Here is a 22565-nt window from a genome sequence, read left to right on the forward strand (position 1 = left end):
AAAGTGAAATAAGAAAGAAAACAACAAACCAATAAGCCTGTGTGAGGAAAAGGGAATTAACATTTCTCAAGTACCTATTACTATGTCCAGGCTCTACACTAGGCACTTTACTTCATTTATCTCAGTTTCACTCGCAGAGGGGCACTTGGTGCAAGAGGTTGCTTTCATAATATAATCCTTTAGCAGACACACAAACTTAGTGTTCACATCACACTGAGAATCCGGTATGCCCTAACAATGTGTGGTGACAACTGCAACTTCAGCGCCAAACACAGTACAATTTAGTCTTGGATGTTTATCTTTATTTCCTAGAAATAACTACATAGAGAAAGTGCATTTTTTCTAAGACTTAAATGATTTATTAATATAAATAAAAAGGCTGGTCATATGCCTAACTAGTCTTATTTAGTATTTAAATTTTACTATCTTTAAAATTTAAAATTTGGCCTACTTATTTATTTATTTATTTATTTATTTATTTATTTAATCCTCACTGGAGGGTATTTTTTCCATTGCTTTTCAGAGAGAGTGAGAGGTGGGGGTGCGGGGTGGATAGAAACATTGATGTGACAGAGGCACATCAACTGGCTGTCTCCCGCTCATATACTGACTGGGGCTGGCGATTGAGCCTACAACCCAGGCACGTGCCTTTGGCTGGAACTGAACCCAGGACCCTTCAGTCCACAGGCTGATGCTCTAACCACTGAGCCAAACTGGCTACGGCTGTCCTTATTTATTGTAAGAAAAAGTTGATAAGTATAGCTTTCTAATATTTCAGAGGATATATCACGTCATGGATCAAATTCAAGATTTTTCAGAGGGGTTCACTATTAATAAGAGAGAACACAGAAGAAGAATAAATTGTAAATAATACAATTTATTTTTGAAAACTGTAAAAATGGGAATTAAACAAGCATGGTCTTTTCCTGGGTAATAAATGATATGAAAGACATGGAGTTGTTTAAGAACGAATGAAACCCATTTATGTTGGGGATGGGAATCTTTACAGTAAATATCCCAGGAGGTTACGAAGCTAAAAAAGCAACTTTATAAGTAGCATGTGGAAAGATTTTATACAATAAAAAGGGTAAAAGCACTCATTAGCATCCAAGTCACTCCCCAACAGGCAGCCTATATTTCCTTAAAACAAAGTGCCAAAAATAAACAACATCTGGCACACACTGTATTTATTAAATTTACATGCAAATTTTCTGGGTTTTTTGGTGAAGTTTTTCTAGTACCCAACTCTTCACAACTAATACAACATCCCTTGAGCAAAAGCCACACTAAACCAAGAGAGTCAAATGTACTGCTGCTATTAGTTTGGAGACCATCACTCTATTACAGAGTAATTATTAGTAGAAGATAGTTTAGCACTGTTTTCCCCTGCTAGGTGAATAGAAATTCTCACTTATATTTTTATTTCATCATTGGTTGCCACTATACAATCACATACATAATGTGAAATTTAAAATCATAAATTTAGATTAATATTTCACTTTTAGGAGGGTTCAAAGTGTAGTAATTAAGAGTAAGCTAGCTGACTTAAAATTTCAGCTTCATCATACAGCAGCTGTGTGAGCCTGGGCGAGTTAAAGATAAAATATGGTCTGGCCGGGGCGTGGCTCAGCGGTTGAGCATCAACCTAGGATCCAGGCGATCGGGGTTCGATTCCCGGTCAGGGCACATGCCCAGTTGCAGACTTGATCAATGACTCTCTCATCATTGATATTTCTATCTCTCTCTCCCTCTCCTTTCCTCTCTCTGAAATCAATAAAGATAAATTACAGAAAAAAAAAAAAGATAAAATATGAAACAGGTTCAGGGCAGTGCCTACAGATAGTGACACAATACATTTTAGCCATTACTATTAGGTTTATATTAAAATCTGGCAAAATGATTATAAGCTGGATAGTTAGATATTGGTTTTGTTTTTAGCCTTGCATATGTAAGGCATCAAAAATTGGCTCAAAACTCAGAATTGTTCCCCTCCACAGAAATCTTTAGTAACCTGAAGAGAAACCAGAGTATTTGTTAGATACTGTTTTGCAGAATGCTGTCTGCCTAAAGTATCTAAATAACTTGAGAAGATGCTGAGATTGATGTAGATGATCTCTGAGGTCCTTTCAATTCTGAGATTTCATGAATAATAGCACTGCGATGAAAGAGTGGCTAAGACTAAGAGAAAAGAAGAAGAGAAGAACCCACTAAACTGTATTCACACAGGATGTGAGTGGGCCTCCCTGGGTACCATGCCTTGGCTAGTAATTACTTGGCTTCCTGGGTCTTGGTTCCTCATTTGTAACAAGACGTTAATATTATAATCTCATAGAGTTTTTGTAAAAATGTAGCATGTGTAGCACAGTACTTGACATCGAGACGATAGTGTCTATCATAATCAAAATGAAAATGAGTAAGATATAAGCATTAATTTCTGTAAAATTTGAGTATTTATGAAATCCACCCTCTCTTCCTAGTTATTTCAATAGTTCATTTTATCCCTGAACTTTTCATAATAGTATATTGGTCTATAGTAGTGTTTTTAGTCACAGTAGATGCTCATACAACACAATGACAAGTTATTTTTTAAAATGACACTAACACATCCAGACTCAAATGAATGCTCCTACCCTGACTAAACTCATTTGGTGGGAAACAAAAGTGGAGATGGAGAAAAGACACTTTAAAATTAATAATTTTTTTTATAACAAAAAGTATATTGGCCTAACTCATCTGGGTTCACTCTAATGGTACATACACTAAATCGTCCATAATACTGAGAGGTGGGCATATCTAACCAGAGCTCTCTGCTGAACATGACAATCCATCACTGTGCCCTTTGTTATCCTCAAGCATACGCTAGACTCAGAAACTAGGGATATTTCACCAAAATATAGGTTTGACAGAGATAGATATATAAATTGGAGGGAGTTAACAAATATTTGTGGAATAATTAACCATGACATACTTTCTTTTGGTGGACTATATATTTTTTAGATGCTGGCCTACCTTAATATACGCATGCTTTACAACTTCAATTTTCCTATATAAAGGATTTTTTGGCAGGAATCACCAAAAATTCCCACATTTAAACAGTGATTAGATAAGGAATCAGAGTACACCTGAAGCTTGCTGTGAGTAGCAACACAAAACACATTGGCCTGGTTAGGCAATGTATAAAGAAATGAGGGTTGAATGCTTAATAGGTACTGTGTTTCCTTGTAAGGTGATGATTTGGAACTAGACAGAGACGATGGTTGCACAGCATTGTTAATATACTAAATGCCATTGAATTGTACACTTTAATATGATTAATTTTATGTTATTTACTTTTACCTCATTTTTATAAAAAGTGGGGAGTAGAGGTAATTAATATGCAAAGACAGTGGGCTTAGAGTCAGAAAAATCTTAAGTTTTATACTACGTAAATCATCTACTAGTTATATGAATGTGTCCTCTTTTGAGCCTCACTTTTATGTTGAACCTAGTATTATATCCACTGCTTAGCAGGACTGTTGTGCTGATGAGATGAGACTGTACATAAAACCACTTTATAAACTGTTCAGCATTATATGTTAGTCAAAAAATAAGGTGTTAATACGAGCAGACATTTTTACAAGAGGAAAAACTAGTTCCATTTTTAAGTTCTGTTTTTCACTATTGGTTCCTCCTATATCGATGACCACACAAGAGTTTTATTAGATATCTAATAGATATATTATTTTATGTAAATAAGCCCCAATATCAACATGATACCCAAGAAATCAAACTTCTTCTAATTAAGAGTGCAGCCAGAAGAAGAGGCTAAAGGTGGGGAGATGTATCTGTAGGATGGGGTTTGTCATGTGCACTCACCAAGTGCTGCAGAGTCATGGAGTGGTCTTCTCCTGGAACTTGTGGCTGAGAAGGAATAGTATGGTGTCCCAGGCTTTCCTGAAGAAGACAGCTGTGCTGGGCTTCCAAGCCCTAGATCTTGTCTCAGAAGACTAGACTATAAAACAAGGCCAAGGAAACAAGTTATGCTCCAACTGATAATGACCCAAACCTGAAAATTTCGTAACTTCTAAATTATTTACAGTACCTTCAACAATGCCTTGAATTTAGGAAGCATCCAATAAGTTCTTATTTGAGTTCAATTAGACCACTGGTTTAAGCACATATTTTTCTTTTTCCCCATCCTCATGTTGCCTGCTTCCTAATAATTATGTAGATCCATATAATCTTAAGGTTGAAAGACACTTCAGTTACTATGTGGTTCCACCCAGTAACCATCAAGAATATTAAAAAAAAAAAGGCCACCCAGTCTCTGCTTGAATGCTTTCATGACGACACAGGCGGTCAATTTTGTTATTTTTCCTTTTCTTTTTGGATAACTCTCATTGTTTGAAGAGTGCGAATATTTTCAGGAATAACCATTCCTGTTTTCTTCAACTGTGTCTCATGGCGTGGGTTTGAATGTCCTCTTACCATCTCTAACACAGGCCTCTGGATTTGCTTTCAGCTTATCAAAGTCTCTTGTAGAATGGAATGGAGGACAATGCGTCAGATTGGTGCAGAGTAGTTTTCAACACTACAGTGAAAGAACCCTTTTGTGCTAACTGATACTGACAGGTTAAGAGTGACCACACCCTATTACTCTTTATTGCATATGCTGCAATTGAGGCATGTCCCTTCAATGGTGTCCTTGTTTCGTTTGTGTGGGTTTTGTTTAGTCCCAAGTACAAAGACTTAAATTAACATTTATCACTGATAAAATTCACCTTGTTATATTTGATCCATAATAACGACCCATTCTATTTTTTTTTTAGATTCTAGGTCTGTCAACCAAGACTTGCTAGCCTTCTAGTATCTAGGCATAAAAGATGCGATAAAAAAATCAGGGTGACAGGCTGAGGAGAGAGTCCTAAGGTGTGCTACAGTGAAATCATGAGACCTTGTCAAGTGCTTCACTGAAATCCAGAGACGCAGCAGCCCTGACCTACTAACCCAGTGATGCTATCATAAAGCAAATGAAGTTAATTTGCCAGAATTTGGTTCCAAGCTTTCTGGTAGCTAAGGGATAAAGAAGGCCTCAACTGAAAAGGGTGCTGGATATACCTGAAAGGATGCTCTCATGAAAAGAGTTGTGATTCCTCTGATATATTTACTCTCCTCTTACCCCACATATATATATGTATTTTTGTTAATTCTCACTTGAGGATATTTTTTTCCATTGATTTTTAGAGAGAGTGGAAGGGAGGGAAGGAAAGAGAAACATTGATGTGAGAGACACACCACAACCCCCCCAACCGGGGCAAGGGACTGAACCTGCAAACCAGGTACGCATCCTTGACTGGGAATCAAACTTGAGACCTTTTGGTGCTTGGCTGGTGCTCCAACTGCTGAGCAACATAGGCCAGGGCTACCCCATATTTAATTACCCTTACTGTCATCACCATACTCTTAGTAGTTGTCCTTTCAGCCACTGAGTATCATAAAAATACTGAGAAATAAATCTCAACTCTGGTCTGAAAGAATCAGAACTTTTAGTCATAGTAGCCCTATCCCTGCCTCTGTTCTGATAATCAAGAAAAAGTCTTATTTCAGTTTATCATACTATTTAATGATTTCAAAATAATTTCAGCTTTAAAAAATTGAGGTGAAATCCACATAACATAAAATTAACCACTTGAAAGTTTCCAAAATGTGGCATATAGTACACTCATGATGTTGTACAACTATGAACATCTAGTTTCAGAATATTTTCATCACCCCCAAAGCAAACCCCATACCCATTAAACAGTCACTTCCATTTCTCCCCTCTTTTAGCCCCTGGCAACCACTTATCTGCTTCTGTCTGTATGGATTTACCTATTCTGAATATTTCATATATATAGAATTACACACTATGTGATTTATTTGTGTCTGGCTTCTTTCACTTGGCATAATGTTTTTGAACTTCATCTATTGTCGCATATATCAGTACTTCATTCCTTTTTAGGGCTGAATAATATTCCATTGTATGGATACACTACAATTTGTTTATCCACTGATGGGGTACTTTGGTTGTTTCCAGTTTAGGACTGTTGTGAACAGTATTGCTATGAACATTTGTATACAAGTATTTGAGTACTTGCTTTCAAATCTTATGGGTATTTACTTAGGAGAATTGCTGTGTCCGTGGTTATTCTATATTTAACTTTTTGAGGAATTGCCAACCTGTTTTCCACAGTGGCGATACCAATTTTACATTTCCACCAGCAGTGTATGAGTTCTAAGTTCTCTACGACCTTGCCAACACTTCTTAAAAAAAAAAAAAATTATAGCCATTCTCATGGGTATGAAGTGGCATCTTATTGTGGTCTTGTTTTGCATTTTGCTAATGACTAGTGATGTCAAGCACCTCTTTATGGGCTTGATGGCACTTTGTATATTTTCTTTGGAAAATTGTCTATTCAACTCCTTTACTCATTTAAATTGGGTTGTTTTTCTGCTATGTATTGTAAGAGTTCTTATATGTTATGTTTTGAATACCAGACCCTTCTCAGACATATGATTTGCAAATATTTTATCCCTTTTGTAGGTTGTCTTTTCACTTCTTGATATCTGATGAAAAGTCTTTAATTATGATGAAATCTAATTTACCTATTCTTCCTTTGTTTCTTGTGCTTTTGATCTAAGATTCCATTGCCAAACCCAAGGTAATGAAGATTTACCCCTACCTTTTCTTCTAAGAGTTTATAGTTTTAGTTCTTATACATAAATCATTGGTCCAGTTTGAGTTAATTTTTGTATATGGTGTAAGGTGGGGGTCCAACTTAATTCTTTTGTTTGTGGATACCCAATTGTCCTAACACCACATGCTGAGGAAAGTAGTATTTCCTTATTCAGTGGTCTTGGCACCCTTGTTGAAAATAAATTGGTCATAAATGTTTGCGTTTATTTCCCAACTCTCACTTCTATTCCGTTGGTCTATGTGTTTACTTATGCCAGTTCCATCCTGCTTTGATTACAGCAGCTTTGTAGTAAGTTTTGAAATTAGAAAGTGTGAGTATTCCAACTTTATTCTTCTTTTTTCAGTATTGTTCTGGCTATTTGGGGGTTCCTTGAAGTTATATATAAATTTGAGGATCAGCTATTCCATTTCTGAAAAAAACAAGCCATTGAAATTTTTATAGGGATTGCACTGAATCTATAGATTCCTTTGGGAAGTACTGCCATCGTAACAACATTGAGTCTTCCAGTTGATGAAAATATATTTCCATTTATTTAGGTCTTCTTTAATTTCTTTTGGCAGTGCTTTGTAGTTTCCAGTGTACAAATCTTCCACCTTAAATTTATTCCTAAGTATTTTATTCTCTTGAATGTTATTGTAAATAAAGCTTTCTTAATTTTATTTTTGGTTTGTGATCACTAGTATATAAAAATACAGATAATTTCCGTGTGTTGATCTGAATCTTGCAACTTTGCTAAATTCCTTTATTAGCTCTAATATTTTTATTGTGAATTCTCTCTATATAATAATCATATCATCTGCAAAAAGTGATAGTTTCACTTCTTCCTTTCCAATTTGGATGGATTTTATTTCTTTTTCTTGCCTAACTGTTCTGGTTAAACCTTCCAGTAAAATGTTGACTATAAAAGTGTTGAAGGTGGACATTGTTGTCTTGTTCTTGATCTCAAGGGGAAAGGTTTTCATGCTTTAACCATTGAGCATCATATAAGCTGTTAGTTTTCATAAATAACCATTAACAAGTTGAGAAAGTTCCCTTCTGTTACTAGTTTGTTAACTGTTATCCTGAAAGGGTAATGAATTTGGTCAGATGCCTTTTCTACATTAAATTGAGATGATCATATGATTTTCTCCTTTCTATTAATGAATTACAATGATCAATTCTCACATGTTGAACTACCCTTGCATTCCTGACATGAAACACACATGGTCATGGTATGTAATCTTTTTAACATGCTGCTGGACTTAGGTTAGTATTTTGTGCAGGATTTTACATTAATTTACAAAAAGGATATTGGTCCGTATTTCCTTTTTCCTGTGATAACTCTGTCTGCCTTTGTATCAGCATAATGCTGGCCTCATAGAATGAGTTAAGTGTTTGAGAAGGACTGGTGTTAATTCTTCTTGAAATGATTGATAGAATTCATTAGTGAAGCCATGTGGTCCTGGACTTTTCCTTTTAGGGGAGAATTTTTATTACTGATTAAATTCTTTTACTTGTTTAAGCTCTGTTCAGATTTTCTGTTTCTTCTTGAGTCAGTTTTGGTAGTGTGTATGTTTCTACGAATTTGTCCATTTCAACTAGATAGTCTAATTTGTTAGCACACAATTGTTCATAGTATTATTTTATTATCCTTTTTATTTTTGCAAGGTTAGTAGTGATGCTCCCTATTTTCATTTCTGATCTTAGTAATTAATTAGACTCTCCTTTTTTTCTAGCTAAAGGTCTTTCAATTTTGTTGATCTTTTTAAAGAACCAACTTTTGATTTTGTTGATCATATTGTTTTTTTTATTGTTTTTAAAAATTTCTGCTCTAATCTTTATTTCCATCCTTCTCCTGGATTTGAATTTGCTTGGCTCTTCTTTTTCTAGGTTCTTAGGTTGTAAAGTTAGGTTACTGATTTGAAATCTGTCTTCTTTTTTAATGTAGGCATTTACAACTATAAATTTCCCTCTGATCCCTGCTTTCACTGCATCTCATATGTTTTGCTCTACTGTCTTTTCATTTTCATTTGATATTTCATTTTTTAAAAAGCCTATTCAACAATGCTAAAGTACACATGAAGTAATCAATTTATGAAACCAGCTAAAGTTCATTCTATCTTTTAGAAATGCTTATAATTTTAAAAAACTTTTTCAGATTCCTAAAAAGATAAATTCTTCTTTGAATGGAGTTGATACCTTCTTGATAAAGGAGAAAGGTGAAAAGAAAATTTCAATCACCAGCTAATATGATGTATACATGAAAAGACTACATAATATTAGTAGTTGGTTGGAGTGTCGTCCTGTACACCAAAGGGTTGCGGGTTCGATGACAGGTTGGGGTGTGTGTAAGAAGGCAACTGATCAATGTTTCTCTCTCTCTCTCAAATCAATAAACATATCCCTTGGGCGAGGAGCAAAAAAAAGAAAGATGTTATTATTAGACATAAAGGGGAAAGAGTACCCCTTAAGTAAATAATCTCCAGGAGAAAAGATAAAATTGAGAAAATCAATATAAATGTAAATAACACATATGTTCTATTTCTATAGCAAACCCTTATCAACAGATCTCCTGATTATGTTGTATGAAAGCAGTATGACCCAGGAACCAAGTCTCCCACACATTATACTGAAATTTCATTGTCATGTTTTCTGTTTTTCTTTCTTTTTTGCCTGTGCTGGGCACTTTCAACATTCCTCAAATACAGATCAAAATATGGCTCATGGTATGCTAGATGGAACATATTATTACCAGGTCTGAGGCCAGTGGTCATGTACCTTGAAATTTTCCTTTAAATAACTAGTCTTTTAGGATGTTCCCTGCTCAGTGCAAAACTACTGCCTTTCCTATTATGTTTTAAGGCACCTGCTGTATTTAGTACTTCATCTGCTTTTTCTTATATAGAAGGCACATATGAAACTGGTCATTGTACATATATGAACAAATACATGAGAGGAAGTGGGCATTAACATCTCTTAACAGTGCTCCTTACCACATTTCCTTGGCATATAAATTCTAATGTGCATATAAAATAACGATTTATACAAAGGGTCAACAATTTGCAGGTCAAATGAGCCTGTTTTCAAAAATACTTTTATTGGAATACCCATTCATTTATGTATTAGCTATGATTGTTTCTGTGCTACAGTGGGAGAGTTGAGTAGTTGCACCAGAGAAAGCATGGTCTATAAAGCCTAAAATATTTACTATCTAGCCCTTTTTAGAAAATGTTTATTGACACCTTATGTAATGCTTTGATGAAGGGACAAAGGACTGAATTTGGAGGATGGTGAAGAAGTGTGTCTGCTGAAATCAGAAGACAAAGATAGATAAACTTTAAGATGAGTAAAATGTAGCCAGTGATTTCTTCAAAGAAGTTAAATAATAGTCTTAACAAAGATTAACAGAAATATCTGTTAACAGTTTCCTGAATAGGAAACTCATTTCTTATATTCCTAAAAGTAGATGAAATATTTACAAAAACTTATGTCCTGGAAATAGTATGGGCTCTTAGTTAGCTACCCAGAGTTCAAATTCTGACAGTATGATCCAGGGCAAATTATCTAACATTAATACACCTGCTTCCCTTTCTAAAAATGGGTATATTACTAATTAGCTCACAAGGTTGTTGTGAGATATAAATAAGGCTTTAAGTAAAACTGAGTAGTATGGTTGTATAACCTAGTGAAAACAAAAAACCTCAATTTCAAACCCCCCCCCCCCCCATATATTACCACATTTTAAGTATTACGAAAGAATGAAAATAAGACAAATGACATTTTAAATTTTCCTGGGCACAAACTCTCTGACCTAAGTTAGGAGACGTTGTGTGCCCTGAATCAAAGATGTTAGAAACCAGAAAGAGGACAGACAGACTCCTAGAGAGAGAGTTGATAGAGGCTAAATCCTAAGAGGAGTGTGACAGATTCGAACTGTTTCAATTTAAATCAAGAATAAACAAACAAATGCCAACTTATTTCTCAAAATGATTAAGCAGAAGTATGTATATTTGTGTGTATAAACCCACATAGAGCATGTGTGTGTGTGTGTATATATATATATATATATATAAACACACTGAGTGAAAGAAAGGAAATGAGTATACAAATGTGGTGAAATGCTAATTCATGAAGTTTGGTTAATGAGGACATGGATGCTCACTGTACTATTATTGCATGTTTTCTGTGGATTTGCAATTTTTCCAAAATAAAAAGTTGGAGAAAATTAATAAATATCAAGGATCCACTAACACACTTTCAAATGTATTATCTCAGTTAATGTTTACTACAATCTTAACTATTCTATGGATTTTATGTTATACAGATAGCAAGTACTAGAACCCTAATTTGAATCTAGTCTGTTTCAGAGGCTTCCTCCTCAATACAAGAATTCTACACTAGTCCAGGAACCTAACTACCATTATTAGATTGTTAACTTGAAGAAATATAAGTAATCTGTACATGAATTTGTGGATTACGGTCCTAAAGCTGAGTCAACTACAGAACACGTACTGGTCGACTTTGCACATATGCATAGAATAAAGGAAGAAGAAGAAGTTGTTTCTGAGGAAGAAAAGTTTCCTTGCTACCAATTTTAGCATTGCTAAACCTTCTTCCTTACTGTAGACAAATATGGAGATGCGGTTAGGAAATAAATATTCCGTCTTCTTGTTCTATACTGAGTTTTAATGCCTTCCCCCCAATTGCAGATGCTCTCCTGCACAGAAATAACCATTTCCTCCTATTTAATCTGTATCATGAGCTATATAACTAGGCAAAGTAAATGGAGAAGAGACTGTTTCATTTTAAGAATACAAGATGATATTTTATACTGTCAGCTAAAATAAATTGTTTAGTACTATAAGAAATGAAGAGAAGTTTAAGACAGTGTTTCCTCCACAAGAACTTGATAATCTAGGAAATAATACCCATGAAACTAATGGAATATATGTCTAAAAAAACCAAGAGCTAAACTATTATAAACCTAATATTTTGATATTCTAACACTAACAAAATCATATATTTTTCCTTTGATTCTTCGAACATTTTGGTAACACTAACATACACATAATAAACTATTTTCCCCCTAAAATTAAATTGCATCTGAGCTCATGTTATTGATTTTTCTGCCTGCCTAAAACAAATGAGAAGCATTATTGATTACCACTGATCTTGTCCTGGAGGTATCTCAGGCGAAAAAGAATACACAAGTATCCCAGAGGATACAGAACTAGGAAAAGCAGTTTTATTCTGCCAAGCTGTCTTACTCAAGGCAGAATTCAAATTCTGAAAAGACATCTTATTAAATTTCTTACACATGCTTAGAAAGGAATCTTTTTTACAGTCATCTAGAACTTCACCTGTAAAAAATGTATCTAATTACCAAAGAACAATCAATGCAGGGTTATCCCTGAAACACTAATGTAGCCTGGATTATTAATAATAAAACCTACATCAAGTTAAGTTTAATTTTGAGTTATATATGACAAACCTCTAGTCAGTAAATAAGAATCCCTATTTCTGTATAAGGAACTTAGTGTAGCCTATTTGGTAATTTTTTAAAAAGTTCTCTCCTTCTTCGTGTGCTTGAGAATTCCCAACTCTAAAACGTGAACTTGAAAAGACTATTCAGTGTAAGCTTTCATGATGATACTGACTGAAAAGTAAAGGAGAGATATAGTAGAGGCCCTGGTCAACATGACTTATCAATGCTTAATTATATTGGAAGGTACTCTAAATGGGATTTAATAAGAAAGCAGAAGAACACCCTATGCAAAAATGGTGCCACTCAATAGACAGAAGGATTCAGAATCACAGTACGATAATTTGGATATTCCTTACCCTTAAAAGAGAAAAGTGTTTGAAATCCCGATAAACATAGGCTTGTTTCCCAAGAACTGCTTTTTACAATTAAATGGCTTAGCCCCAACAGTGTACTACACATACTTTGATATCCATAACTTCAGATTAAATAAAGACAATTAACTCTACATCAAAAATTATTAACTTCATTTTATGATTAAATACTAAGAACTAACTCCTCACTAATTTGTTTTCTAGAAAAATAAGATGGAGAGTACCTAATGTTATAGTCACATATCTCAAAAAATTTAAAATATTCAATATGGACTCCTAGAACCTCTGCTACGTGTATATTCTGCAGAATTCCTTGATTTCATGCCTATATTAATACCCCCAAAGTCATATGCAGTTTTAATACAAGAAAGCAAGCATCTGTTCTCAGATTTGTCTTTTTGAGAAAATGTACTAATTAAAAAGGTAGAAAGGTATAAAACAATCATGATAAAATAGAGTACGTAAACTGTTAGGATTTCTCAGTTGAATTCTTTATACTGCGCCATGTATTTGTCACTAAAGAATGAAAAAACAAAATTGTTCTAAAAGCAAAATTAGTGTTATCATATTTGCAACTGTCCTTTTAATTTAGAAACATCACAGTACAATTTATCTGTAAGTCTATTTGAAGTTTCAGAGATTATGATAAGGGAACTGAAACCTCTCACCTCAAGTCACAATAAAAAATCTTAGAGGGTGAAGGGGGACTTAGGGCAAAATATAAATGTTGGGCTTTAATAATACCAGTCTTCTATTAATTTTCAACAAATAATTAAAAAAAAGGACTGTAATAAAATCCAAATTTGGAAACACCAACATTTGTGAAATAATTGTATTATGATGCAAATTAATTTGCATTGAAATTCCAGGGATATCTTAGCAATTATCAGCATGTTGTTAAAGAATTCTATCCTGAGAATCTCATTAGATAGTGATGCAAAGTACAGTTGTTATCATTCTGAGAACAAAGGGATCTTGAATGAGTAATCAATAGCAACTGGCAGAAAATGAGACATTAATTATGATCCTCTCTAGTGTTTTGTCTAAGACAAGATTTCATTAAATGCTTTGTGCAACCTGAATAGTTCCAAGTCATTACCAACACATTGGACAAGATATTAATTGGGGGGAGGGGAGGAGTGGAGATGTACAGGGAAACAAAGTAAAAGGAAACCTAAGATGCTTCCATTCCTTTCCCAAGTCAATAAAAACACGCCAACTACCACTAGCCAAAGGTTATGTGCGTTCTTTTACAAGTCCCAAATCTTATCATCTCAACAGGGTGTCTTGAAAATTTAATTATCATTTTCTGTACTTAAAGTGTCATGCAGGTTTGAAAGATAATGACAGTCATCCATCAAATGCATCCTGCCAATGCACTCAACCCAATCTTTCTATCTAAAAAGGGGAAAAAGAAACTACCCATATACTATCAAGTTACCAAAACATGGTAATCCTAGCAGTTTATGTTCACCAATCTTCTTTAATTATCAGCAACAGAAGGAAATTTTACGGTCTTAATACTTCCTTTTCACAATTTTTTCCCTCTGAACTTTTCTCCCAAATCTGGCATCAGCCAATGAAAAAGATATCAAAGTAGGGGGATTTGGGATGTAGATCAAGACAAGACAGACTTGTTGAAAATAAAAGAACTATGAAAAGAACAAACTAAAAGCCATTTTAATGTATCTAATATATTTAAATAATTGCAACTATGCAATAAGAATAACTTTCTTTTAGGATTTTATAGACTTTCATAAAGAGAGTCCCCACTTCCAAAAATGCTGTAAGGGATTTCTTGAAGACAGATGCCCATGAGGTCAGGAATGGGCATACTCTGTCTTCTGAGTTTTTCTGAATGTCTGAATTTAGAAACTTCCTTGTTAAATAGGACCTCTGAAAGTCATCTGCAAAGCTACCAGGAAGCCTTTGAGCAGTTTCTTTTGTGAAGACAAAGGAAACAACTATGTGAGGTGCTAACCAGTATTAGAAGAACAGGAGATGTCATCTTTTGTTTTTATGGAAATGGTGCTAAATAGTCCTAAACTTTTCAGCAGAGCTTCTGACACTCTGAAGCCACTCCCTTTTTACATCCAGTAAATGAGTACCCTCTTCCTAATCTCTTGAATTTTCAGGAACACAAGAGCAACACAAAACCCAATACAGTATTAGGCATATAGAGAGGCATGCAATACTTTTCAAACTGAAACATTCTATACTGGACATCTTTAAAAAATTAAACTTTTTATTTTGAAATTCTCAAATATAAACAAAAGTAGAAAAAACAACAACACAGTACAATGAACCTTCATATACCTTTCACCTAGCTTCAACTACTCAGCATTCTGCTGCTCTTGTTTCATTTATTCTGTCATCCCTCAGCTCGTTACCCCCAAAATTGACAACAATTCCTTATGTGTAATATCCAGTCCATGGTCACCTCTGTTTTAATTTTATATTCTGAGATGGTGTCTGTTCTCTAGCCGTTATTTAATAGATTCTTTTCTCCCAAAATAAATTTGCAAAAGAATAAACTGACTTTTTGAAACAATGTTCCCAAAGAGTACTAAGAACCACCAAAAGTATAATTAGCAAGTTATATGGAAAGAGCAGAAACAGAAACAATGACGTTTTCCCCCCTGCCAACTCCCCTGCACAATATAACTCTCCCCAGCCTTTTAACAGAAGAAACTAAAATTACCTACTGCCTGACAATTCAAGATGAGATTTTCCTCTCATAAAATAATTTATTTTGGGAGAAAAAGGGACATCTGTAATATTTTAAACAAACAAATAATTTATTTTACCTATGTTCCAATCAACTCACAAATCCCAGCAGCTCACTCTGCATGCAAGCCAATGGTTTATTCCTCTTGCTAATGCACTTTTTCCTAGATCACAGGATTCAGATTCAAACATTTTCTGAATGCCTACTGTATGCAACCCATTGTACAAGGCCCTTTCACATGCTACTTCATGAGTGAATCACCTCTTGGATAGCTTCAACACCGATCCAATATAAAACTTTTATGTCTTCTTAATATTCCTGCCTCTAACAATCCTCTAATCACCATTGAATAATTTACTCCCAAAAGGATGTTGTTAGTACTAGGAACCACATGACTTCTGAAAATTTTAAGTACTACGTTCAACTCTGAGATAACCTATTCTAACAGCACCACTGACCCCTTATTACTTACTATACTTGTTCTTTTACCTCAACACATTCAATATCTTTTTAAAAACATATATGTTTTTATTGATTTTGGAGAGAGGAAGGAAGGGATAGAAAAATCAATGATGAGAGAGAGTCATTGATCAGCTGCCTCCTGCATACTCCCTACTGGGGATCGAGTCCACAACCTGGGCGTGTGCCCTGACCAGGAATCGAACCTCAACCTCCTGGTTCATAGGTCAATGCTCAACCACTGAGCCACGCCGGCGGGGCAAAACATCCAATATCCTGACCTTTTCTTTTCCAGTCCCAAAGTTTAATCATGGTTTCATTTCCTTTCTTCGAAAACCAGACCATACAGTCTACTACTTTAATCATTATCTCATCACTACCTCAATTCTCCTATCCTTACCTCACTTATCAGCTATGAAACCTTGGATAAACTGTATAACCCCTGATGGTTCAGGTTCCTCAGTAGTGAAATAGGAGGGATAATAGTAACAGCAATAGCAGCAGCAGCAGCAGCAGCAGCAGCAGTGCTTTTTTTCAGAGAGTATTCCAAGGGCAAAATGAAATGTTTGTAAGGTGCTTAGCACAATGCCTGGCACTAGTGTCTGATGTATGCTACCACTGTGTATTATCATTAGCCTATCTGACCTGCAAACCTGATCATTATATCAATTCAAATATTTGCTAACTGTGCTTCTACATTTAGCCTGCTGAGCACTATTAAGATAAAAATTAAAACACATATAAAACCATATGGCCCAGCCGGGCAAGGCTCAGCCGTTGAGCACTGACCTAGGATCCAGGAGATCATGGTTCGATTCCTGGTCAGGGTATATGCCCAGGTTGCAGGCTCGATCCCCAGTGGGATGTGTGTAGGAGGCAGCCAATCAATGATGACTCTCCCATCACTGATGTTTCTCTCTCTCTCCCTCTCCCTTCCTCACTCTGAAATCAATAAAGATATATTAAAATAAATAAACAAACAAATAAATAAAATAAAACCACATAGATTATTGTCAGAAGTAATTTCTGGTCTCTAACCTCAGATGAATCAGGAGCACCTCTTGGAAAGCCTTGTGCTTGTCACTAGAGAGCTCATGCATTTAAAGTCTTTTATTTCAAACAACAGATGCTCTAATCCTTCTATTATAAAAATCCCAGTAAAGTGAATGCTTAGCCTCTGCTTGAACACATCCAGTGAGAGGGAAGTCATTACCTACACCAAGGTTCTATCCTATGTAATATGAGAATATTCTTAGATTAAGTTAAAATCAGGATTGCTTAACTCCTACCTACTGTCCAAAGTTCTAGCCTTAAAAATTACAGAAAAAAATTATGCTTCAACAATTTGAAAATGTTTAATTAGTTCTCTTGGGGAAACAACAGGCCAGTATATGACTGTTACATATGAAAACCTCTGCCTGATTCTCTTCTCAGAAACACATATCTGCGTAGGAAAAAACTGTGCTTCGATGAAAAATTATGCATTATCTAGAGCATGGTCAGTTCTATAAAGAGCCAGATAAAAAACAATCAAGCCCAACCAGCGTCGCTCAGTGGTTAAGCATCGACCGAGGATCCAGGAGACCAAGGTTCAATTCCCGGTCAAGGTACATGGCTGGGTTGCTGGCTCGATCCCCAGTTGAGGGTGTGCAGGAGGCAGCCGATCAATGACTCTCATCATTGATGTTGCTCTCTCTCTCTCCCTTCCTCTCTCTGAAATCAGTAAAGATATATATATTTTTTAAAATTGAAATAAACAAAAACAAAAAAACCTCAACATTCAAGCTTGCCCTGGCCGGTGCAGCTAAGCTGGTTGGGCATTGTCCCATGCACCGAAAGGTTGCCAGTTCAATTCCCAATGAGGGCGCATGCCTGATTTCGGGCTTAATTCAAGGTAGGGGGCCTGCAGGAGGCAGCCAATCAATGTTTTGTTCTCACTTCAATGTTTCTTTCTCTCTCTCCCTCTCCCTTCCTCTCTTTCTAAAAATCTTCAAAACAAACAAACAAACAAAAACGTTCAAGCTCTTCAGGGGAATACTGTCTCTGTGGTAACTACTCAACTCCATCTGTGTAGCAAGAAAGGAGCCATAGTCAATATATAAAGAAATGAGCAAGGCTATGTTGTAATAAACCCATTTACAAAAAAAAAAGGAAAGGGGCGGGAATATTTGGCTGGTAGCCAGTTTGCTGACCCCTGTTCTAGAGTACATCTTCCCAGGTACCCGATTCTCAATCTATGGGAGCTATTTTATAACTCTGTAAGTTGTAGATAACTGATAGCAATGCAAAATAATTCTTATCAATAGACCTGCAAAAAAATTCTGTCCATTGAGGGAATAAACAACCCTCCCCAAACCTCAAAATCTCTACCATCCTCCTGGAAGGAAAAAAAAGTGTTTGCCTCCATTTGAACATTAATTTCCATAATTTTGATCTATGAATGTGTCTGTTTTTAGACTCTCCTTTGAACTGATTCTAACAACTTACAAATTTCTTCACTGATGAGACAAAATGTACACGCATGTTCATTTCTATATCTGTAGAATTATGATTTTACCTATTTTTAAAAAATCATCTTTTAACACCTGCAATGCGCTGTTGTAACCTGATAACTAAGATATACCTAAACTACCTCCCACTCTACTGTTCTTCCAATAACATCTCAAATAGTTTCCTTGTCTCCAGTTTATGAATTTTCTTATATATCCTGAACCAGAGTTCAACTTTCTAAGAACACTTGTATTATTCATCATGACACACGTCCAATTCCAAACCCTTACAGGTAAAATACAAACTCTTCAGTTAGGCATTCAAGCATTGTTCTTAAAATTCAAAGATCTCACACTGTTCCTCTAATAGTCCCGTTCAAGACAAACGAAAATGCTACTTATTCACTTATTTTTTTCTTTTAAAGTACATTCACATTTTTTTCTTTTAAAATGCTACTATTCATTTCTTCTTTTAAAGTACATTAAAAGGCATTCTTTGATACCTTCTAAGACACAGAGCTAGATGATTGTTGTGAAATACAACAAATAAGTAGCCAATGGCCATGCCCTCACAAAGTTTACAGTTTTGGTGGGAGAAAATTAAGGAAGCAGCCACATGATGTGTTAAATATTTCTGTATCTATTTCATTAGTCATCAGTTATCTCTCCCGAAGATGTCCTTCTTCTCTATACTCTTGTCAAATTTTACAGCTCCTCCAAGATCTTAGAATTCAATACTTCCTTTGCAAAATCTTCTCTATATAAAAATCACATTAATTTCTCTCTCTTCTAACTTACATCTGTACTTGAGATTTGTTATATCATTTTAGTTAATTTTCTGTGTGTACACATCTGGTCTACCCCAACTACAATGTAAGCTTCTTGAGGGCTGATACTAATTCTTTTATTCTATTGCCTGGACCAGTTCTGTATACATGGTAAAACAAATATTTGTTGATTTGATTCTGTATGTTAGGCAAATCCTGTAATGTGTGAAGTTGTTTCCTGGACATTTTTCAGCCAGTAAGAAAGAAGCATGAAAGAAAAGATGAAACATTTAAAGGTAAGTGAATTTGGTCTGCTTAAAAGTTGCAATGTATCTTTGTGAATTAGAAATGCCATAGTTATTAAGGGCTCAATAGTCCTTTGGAAATAAGGGATTCTTTTTATTAGAAATAAAATAAAGAACACTAAAATTATAAAAATCCAGCCTATAAATTTTAAAATACAATGCATACATTACGTTGTGGGATACAGATTTATATAATTACTCCTATGAAATCAGTGCAAAAATCTCTTATTATTTGATTAAAAGTAGTTTTGAAATAAAGCAAATCATCTCGAATACTTTAGACATTTATTTTAAATTTACAGAAATCTGTAAGAGAACTACCTCAAACCAAACTATACCTAGAGATCAAACAATTAGGGTTACTGAAATAATTTAAAATGTATTAAAAATTGTCCTAGCAACTTAAAAACTTAAAAAGTAAAAGCAGTGATGGGTCCAGGATACACCATCCTTGGCTTGGCTTATTGACTATTTCAAGCTGAGGAGTTTGAGAAACTCCCAGAAGCAGGAAGCTGACTGATTCCTCTCCAAACCCCTCCCCACCCCCGCCCTTCTTCCTGGAAACAGGCCACACCTTCAATGTGTACATCAAACACAAGACATTTCCATCACCTTGGAAATAGGAGTCCCTTCATAGAAGAGCCCTCCCCCCATTGGCAACCACTGATTTGAATTTTATCAACACATGACAGCCTTCCCTATTATAGACGTTCATATAAAGGGAGCCACACAGTGAGATTGGGCCTCTTTCCCTCAGCATAATGTTATTGAGAATTAGATCATTCCATTTTATTACTGAATACATTCAATGTGTGAACATAACAGGTCATTTATCCACTCTCCTGTTGATTAACATCTTGGTTGTTTTCAGTTTTAGGCTATAATGAATACAACTGCTACAAACGTTTTTGATGAGAACTTCTGTGAACAATGTTTTCACTTCTCTTGGATAAGCACTGGGGAGTAAAATTGCTGAGTCGTGGGTGCATGCATATCTAACTTTGTAAGAAACCGCCAGTTTTTTCTAAAGTCAACGTACCATCTCACAGTCCCACTAGCAATGCATCATCTTTTTATTTTAGCTATTCTGTGTGTATTAGTATGTCACTATGGTTTTAATTTTCATGTACCCGACAGTTAATAACGTGGAGCTTTCCTTTATGTGAGGATTGCCCATTTGTGCACCTTCTTTTGTGAAGTGTGTGCTCTTCAAGTGTTCTGTGCAATTAAAAAATTGGGTATTATTTAGTCATCAGGGATCATTGTATATATAGGTCCTCTGTCAGTCCTTTACGTTGCAAATACCTTCTCCTGCTCTGTGGCTTTTTCATTTCCTTGACGGTCTTTTTTGATAAACACAAGTTTTAAATTTTCATTTAAATTCAATTTATCAAGTTTTTTTTCATGTTTTATGCTTTCAATGTCTTCCCTAGGAAATTTTTATTTACTCCGAAGTGGCGAAGACATTCATCTATATTTTTCCCTAGCAATTTTAGCATTTTAGTTTCCATTTTTAAGTCCATGACCGATCTCAAATTTATGTTTGTGTATGGCGTAAGGTTGGATTGGGTTTTTAAAATATCGAGATAGTTATTTCAGCACCACAGGTTAAAGAGGTGTTTCTTTTCTCACTCAGTTGTGGGGTTGCTCTTACCAAACATCATTTACCATATAGGTGTGGGTCTCTTTCTGGACTCTATTCTCTTCCATTATCTATTTGTCCATCTTTATAGGACTACCACACTGTCTTGATTAGTACTGCTTTGTAGTAAATCTTGAAGTCAGCTAAAATAAGTCCTTTCTCCTTCTTTTCAAAATTATTTTGGTTCTTAATCCTGTGCCTTTTCAAATGAACTTTAAAGTTATCAATGTCTAGAAGAACCTGTTGAAATTCTGATTAGGGCTGTATTAAATCTATAGCCCAATGGAACGAAGATCTAAATGATATTAAGTGTTCCAACTAATGAACATGGCATCTCTATTAATTTAGATCTTTAATTTCTCTCAGCACTACAGTAGTCCTCCCTAACCTGTGGTTTCACTTTGAGGTTTCAGTTATCCTGCTCAACCAAAGTCGGAAAAATATTAAATGGAAAATTCCAGAAATAAACAATTCATAAATTATGGATTGTGTGCTGTTCTAAGTAGCATGATGAAATCTCACACTGACCATAAAGTAACCATAAAGTTGCTTGTAATGTAGGTATCGTCAGATCAATAGCAGGCTAATGTTATGCCACAATGCCTACTGTCAATCATCTCATCACATAGGTGTCACATAGGCATTTTATCATCACGAGAAGTAAGTACGATACAGTAGTTCCCCTTTATCTGCAGGAAATACGTTCCAAGAGCCCCAATGAGTACCTGAAACAGCGGATAATACCAAACCCATTATACATATATTTTCCTATACATACATATCTTTTCACTTGAAAAAAGCAAAGCATTTTAATGGCTTCTCGTTGGCATATCTGCATTGTTAGTATCACTACTCTTGTGCTTTGGGGCCATTATTAAGTAAAATAAGGATTATTTGAACACAATCTGATAACCAAGAGGGCTACAAAGTAAGTTATGGGTGGGTAAAATATACAGCATAGATATACTGGACAAAATATAGACAATTATATCTCAGAGTTTTGCTTTTTGAAGTCTTACAATTTTTTAAATTAAATTTATCACTATTTTATGTTTTTTGATATGACTATAAATGGTACAATTTTGTTAATTTCATTTTATAATCGTTCACTACTAGTGTATAGAAATACAAATGGAGTTTTTAGATTGATTTTGTAACCTGTGACATAACTAGAAGTATTTATTAGTTCCAGAAGTATCTTTGCTGATTCCTTAGGCTTTCCCATGTACACAAACATGTCATATGCAAATTCAGCTTAATTTATTCCTTTGCAATTTTTATGCCTTTTTTTTCTTGCCTTATTACACTGGCCAGGACATAAAACTCAAGTGATGAGAACGGAAATTCTTACCCTGTTCTTAAATTAGGGGGGAAACTATTAGTCTTTCACTGTTAAGTAAACTCTTAGCTATAGATCTTTCATGAATGTCTTTTATCAAACTAAGAAAGCTTTTTTCTATGTTTTATTTGTTGAGAGGTTTAATTATGAGTTTTTGAACTTGTCAAACATCTTTTCTACATCTATGGAAAAAATCATGTTGTTTTTCTCCTTAATTCTGTTAATATGGTAAACTGAACTGATTGATTTTCAAATGTTAAGCCAAACTTTCATTTTCTGGCACAA

General features: G+C 35.0%; 1 protein-coding gene and 1 pseudogene across 6 annotated transcripts in view; both read right to left on the bottom strand.

Moving 5' to 3' along the window:
- Positions 1–22565, bottom strand: part of TCF12 (transcription factor 12) — a 300859-nt gene that overhangs the window by 75949 nt on the left and 202345 nt on the right. For 5 of the 6 annotated variants that reach the window (XM_087821290.1, XM_087821302.1, XM_087821284.1 and 2 more), the window contains one exon: positions 3856–3991. In XM_087821290.1, the coding sequence (XP_087677416.1) occupies positions 3856–3991 (136 nt within the window). Of the gene's footprint in view, positions 1–3855; positions 3992–4081; positions 4348–22565 lie in introns of those variants that run through there. The other variant, XM_016208532.2, reaches the window with a different exon arrangement.
- On the bottom strand, positions 1938–2031 carry LOC148094121 (U5 spliceosomal RNA; annotated as a pseudogene).

The sequence above is a fragment of the Miniopterus natalensis genome, chromosome 1 (assembly GCF_054644295.1).
Source record: "Miniopterus natalensis isolate mMinNat1 chromosome 1, mMinNat1.hap1, whole genome shotgun sequence".
Lineage (NCBI taxonomy): Eukaryota > Metazoa > Chordata > Mammalia > Chiroptera > Miniopteridae > Miniopterus > Miniopterus natalensis.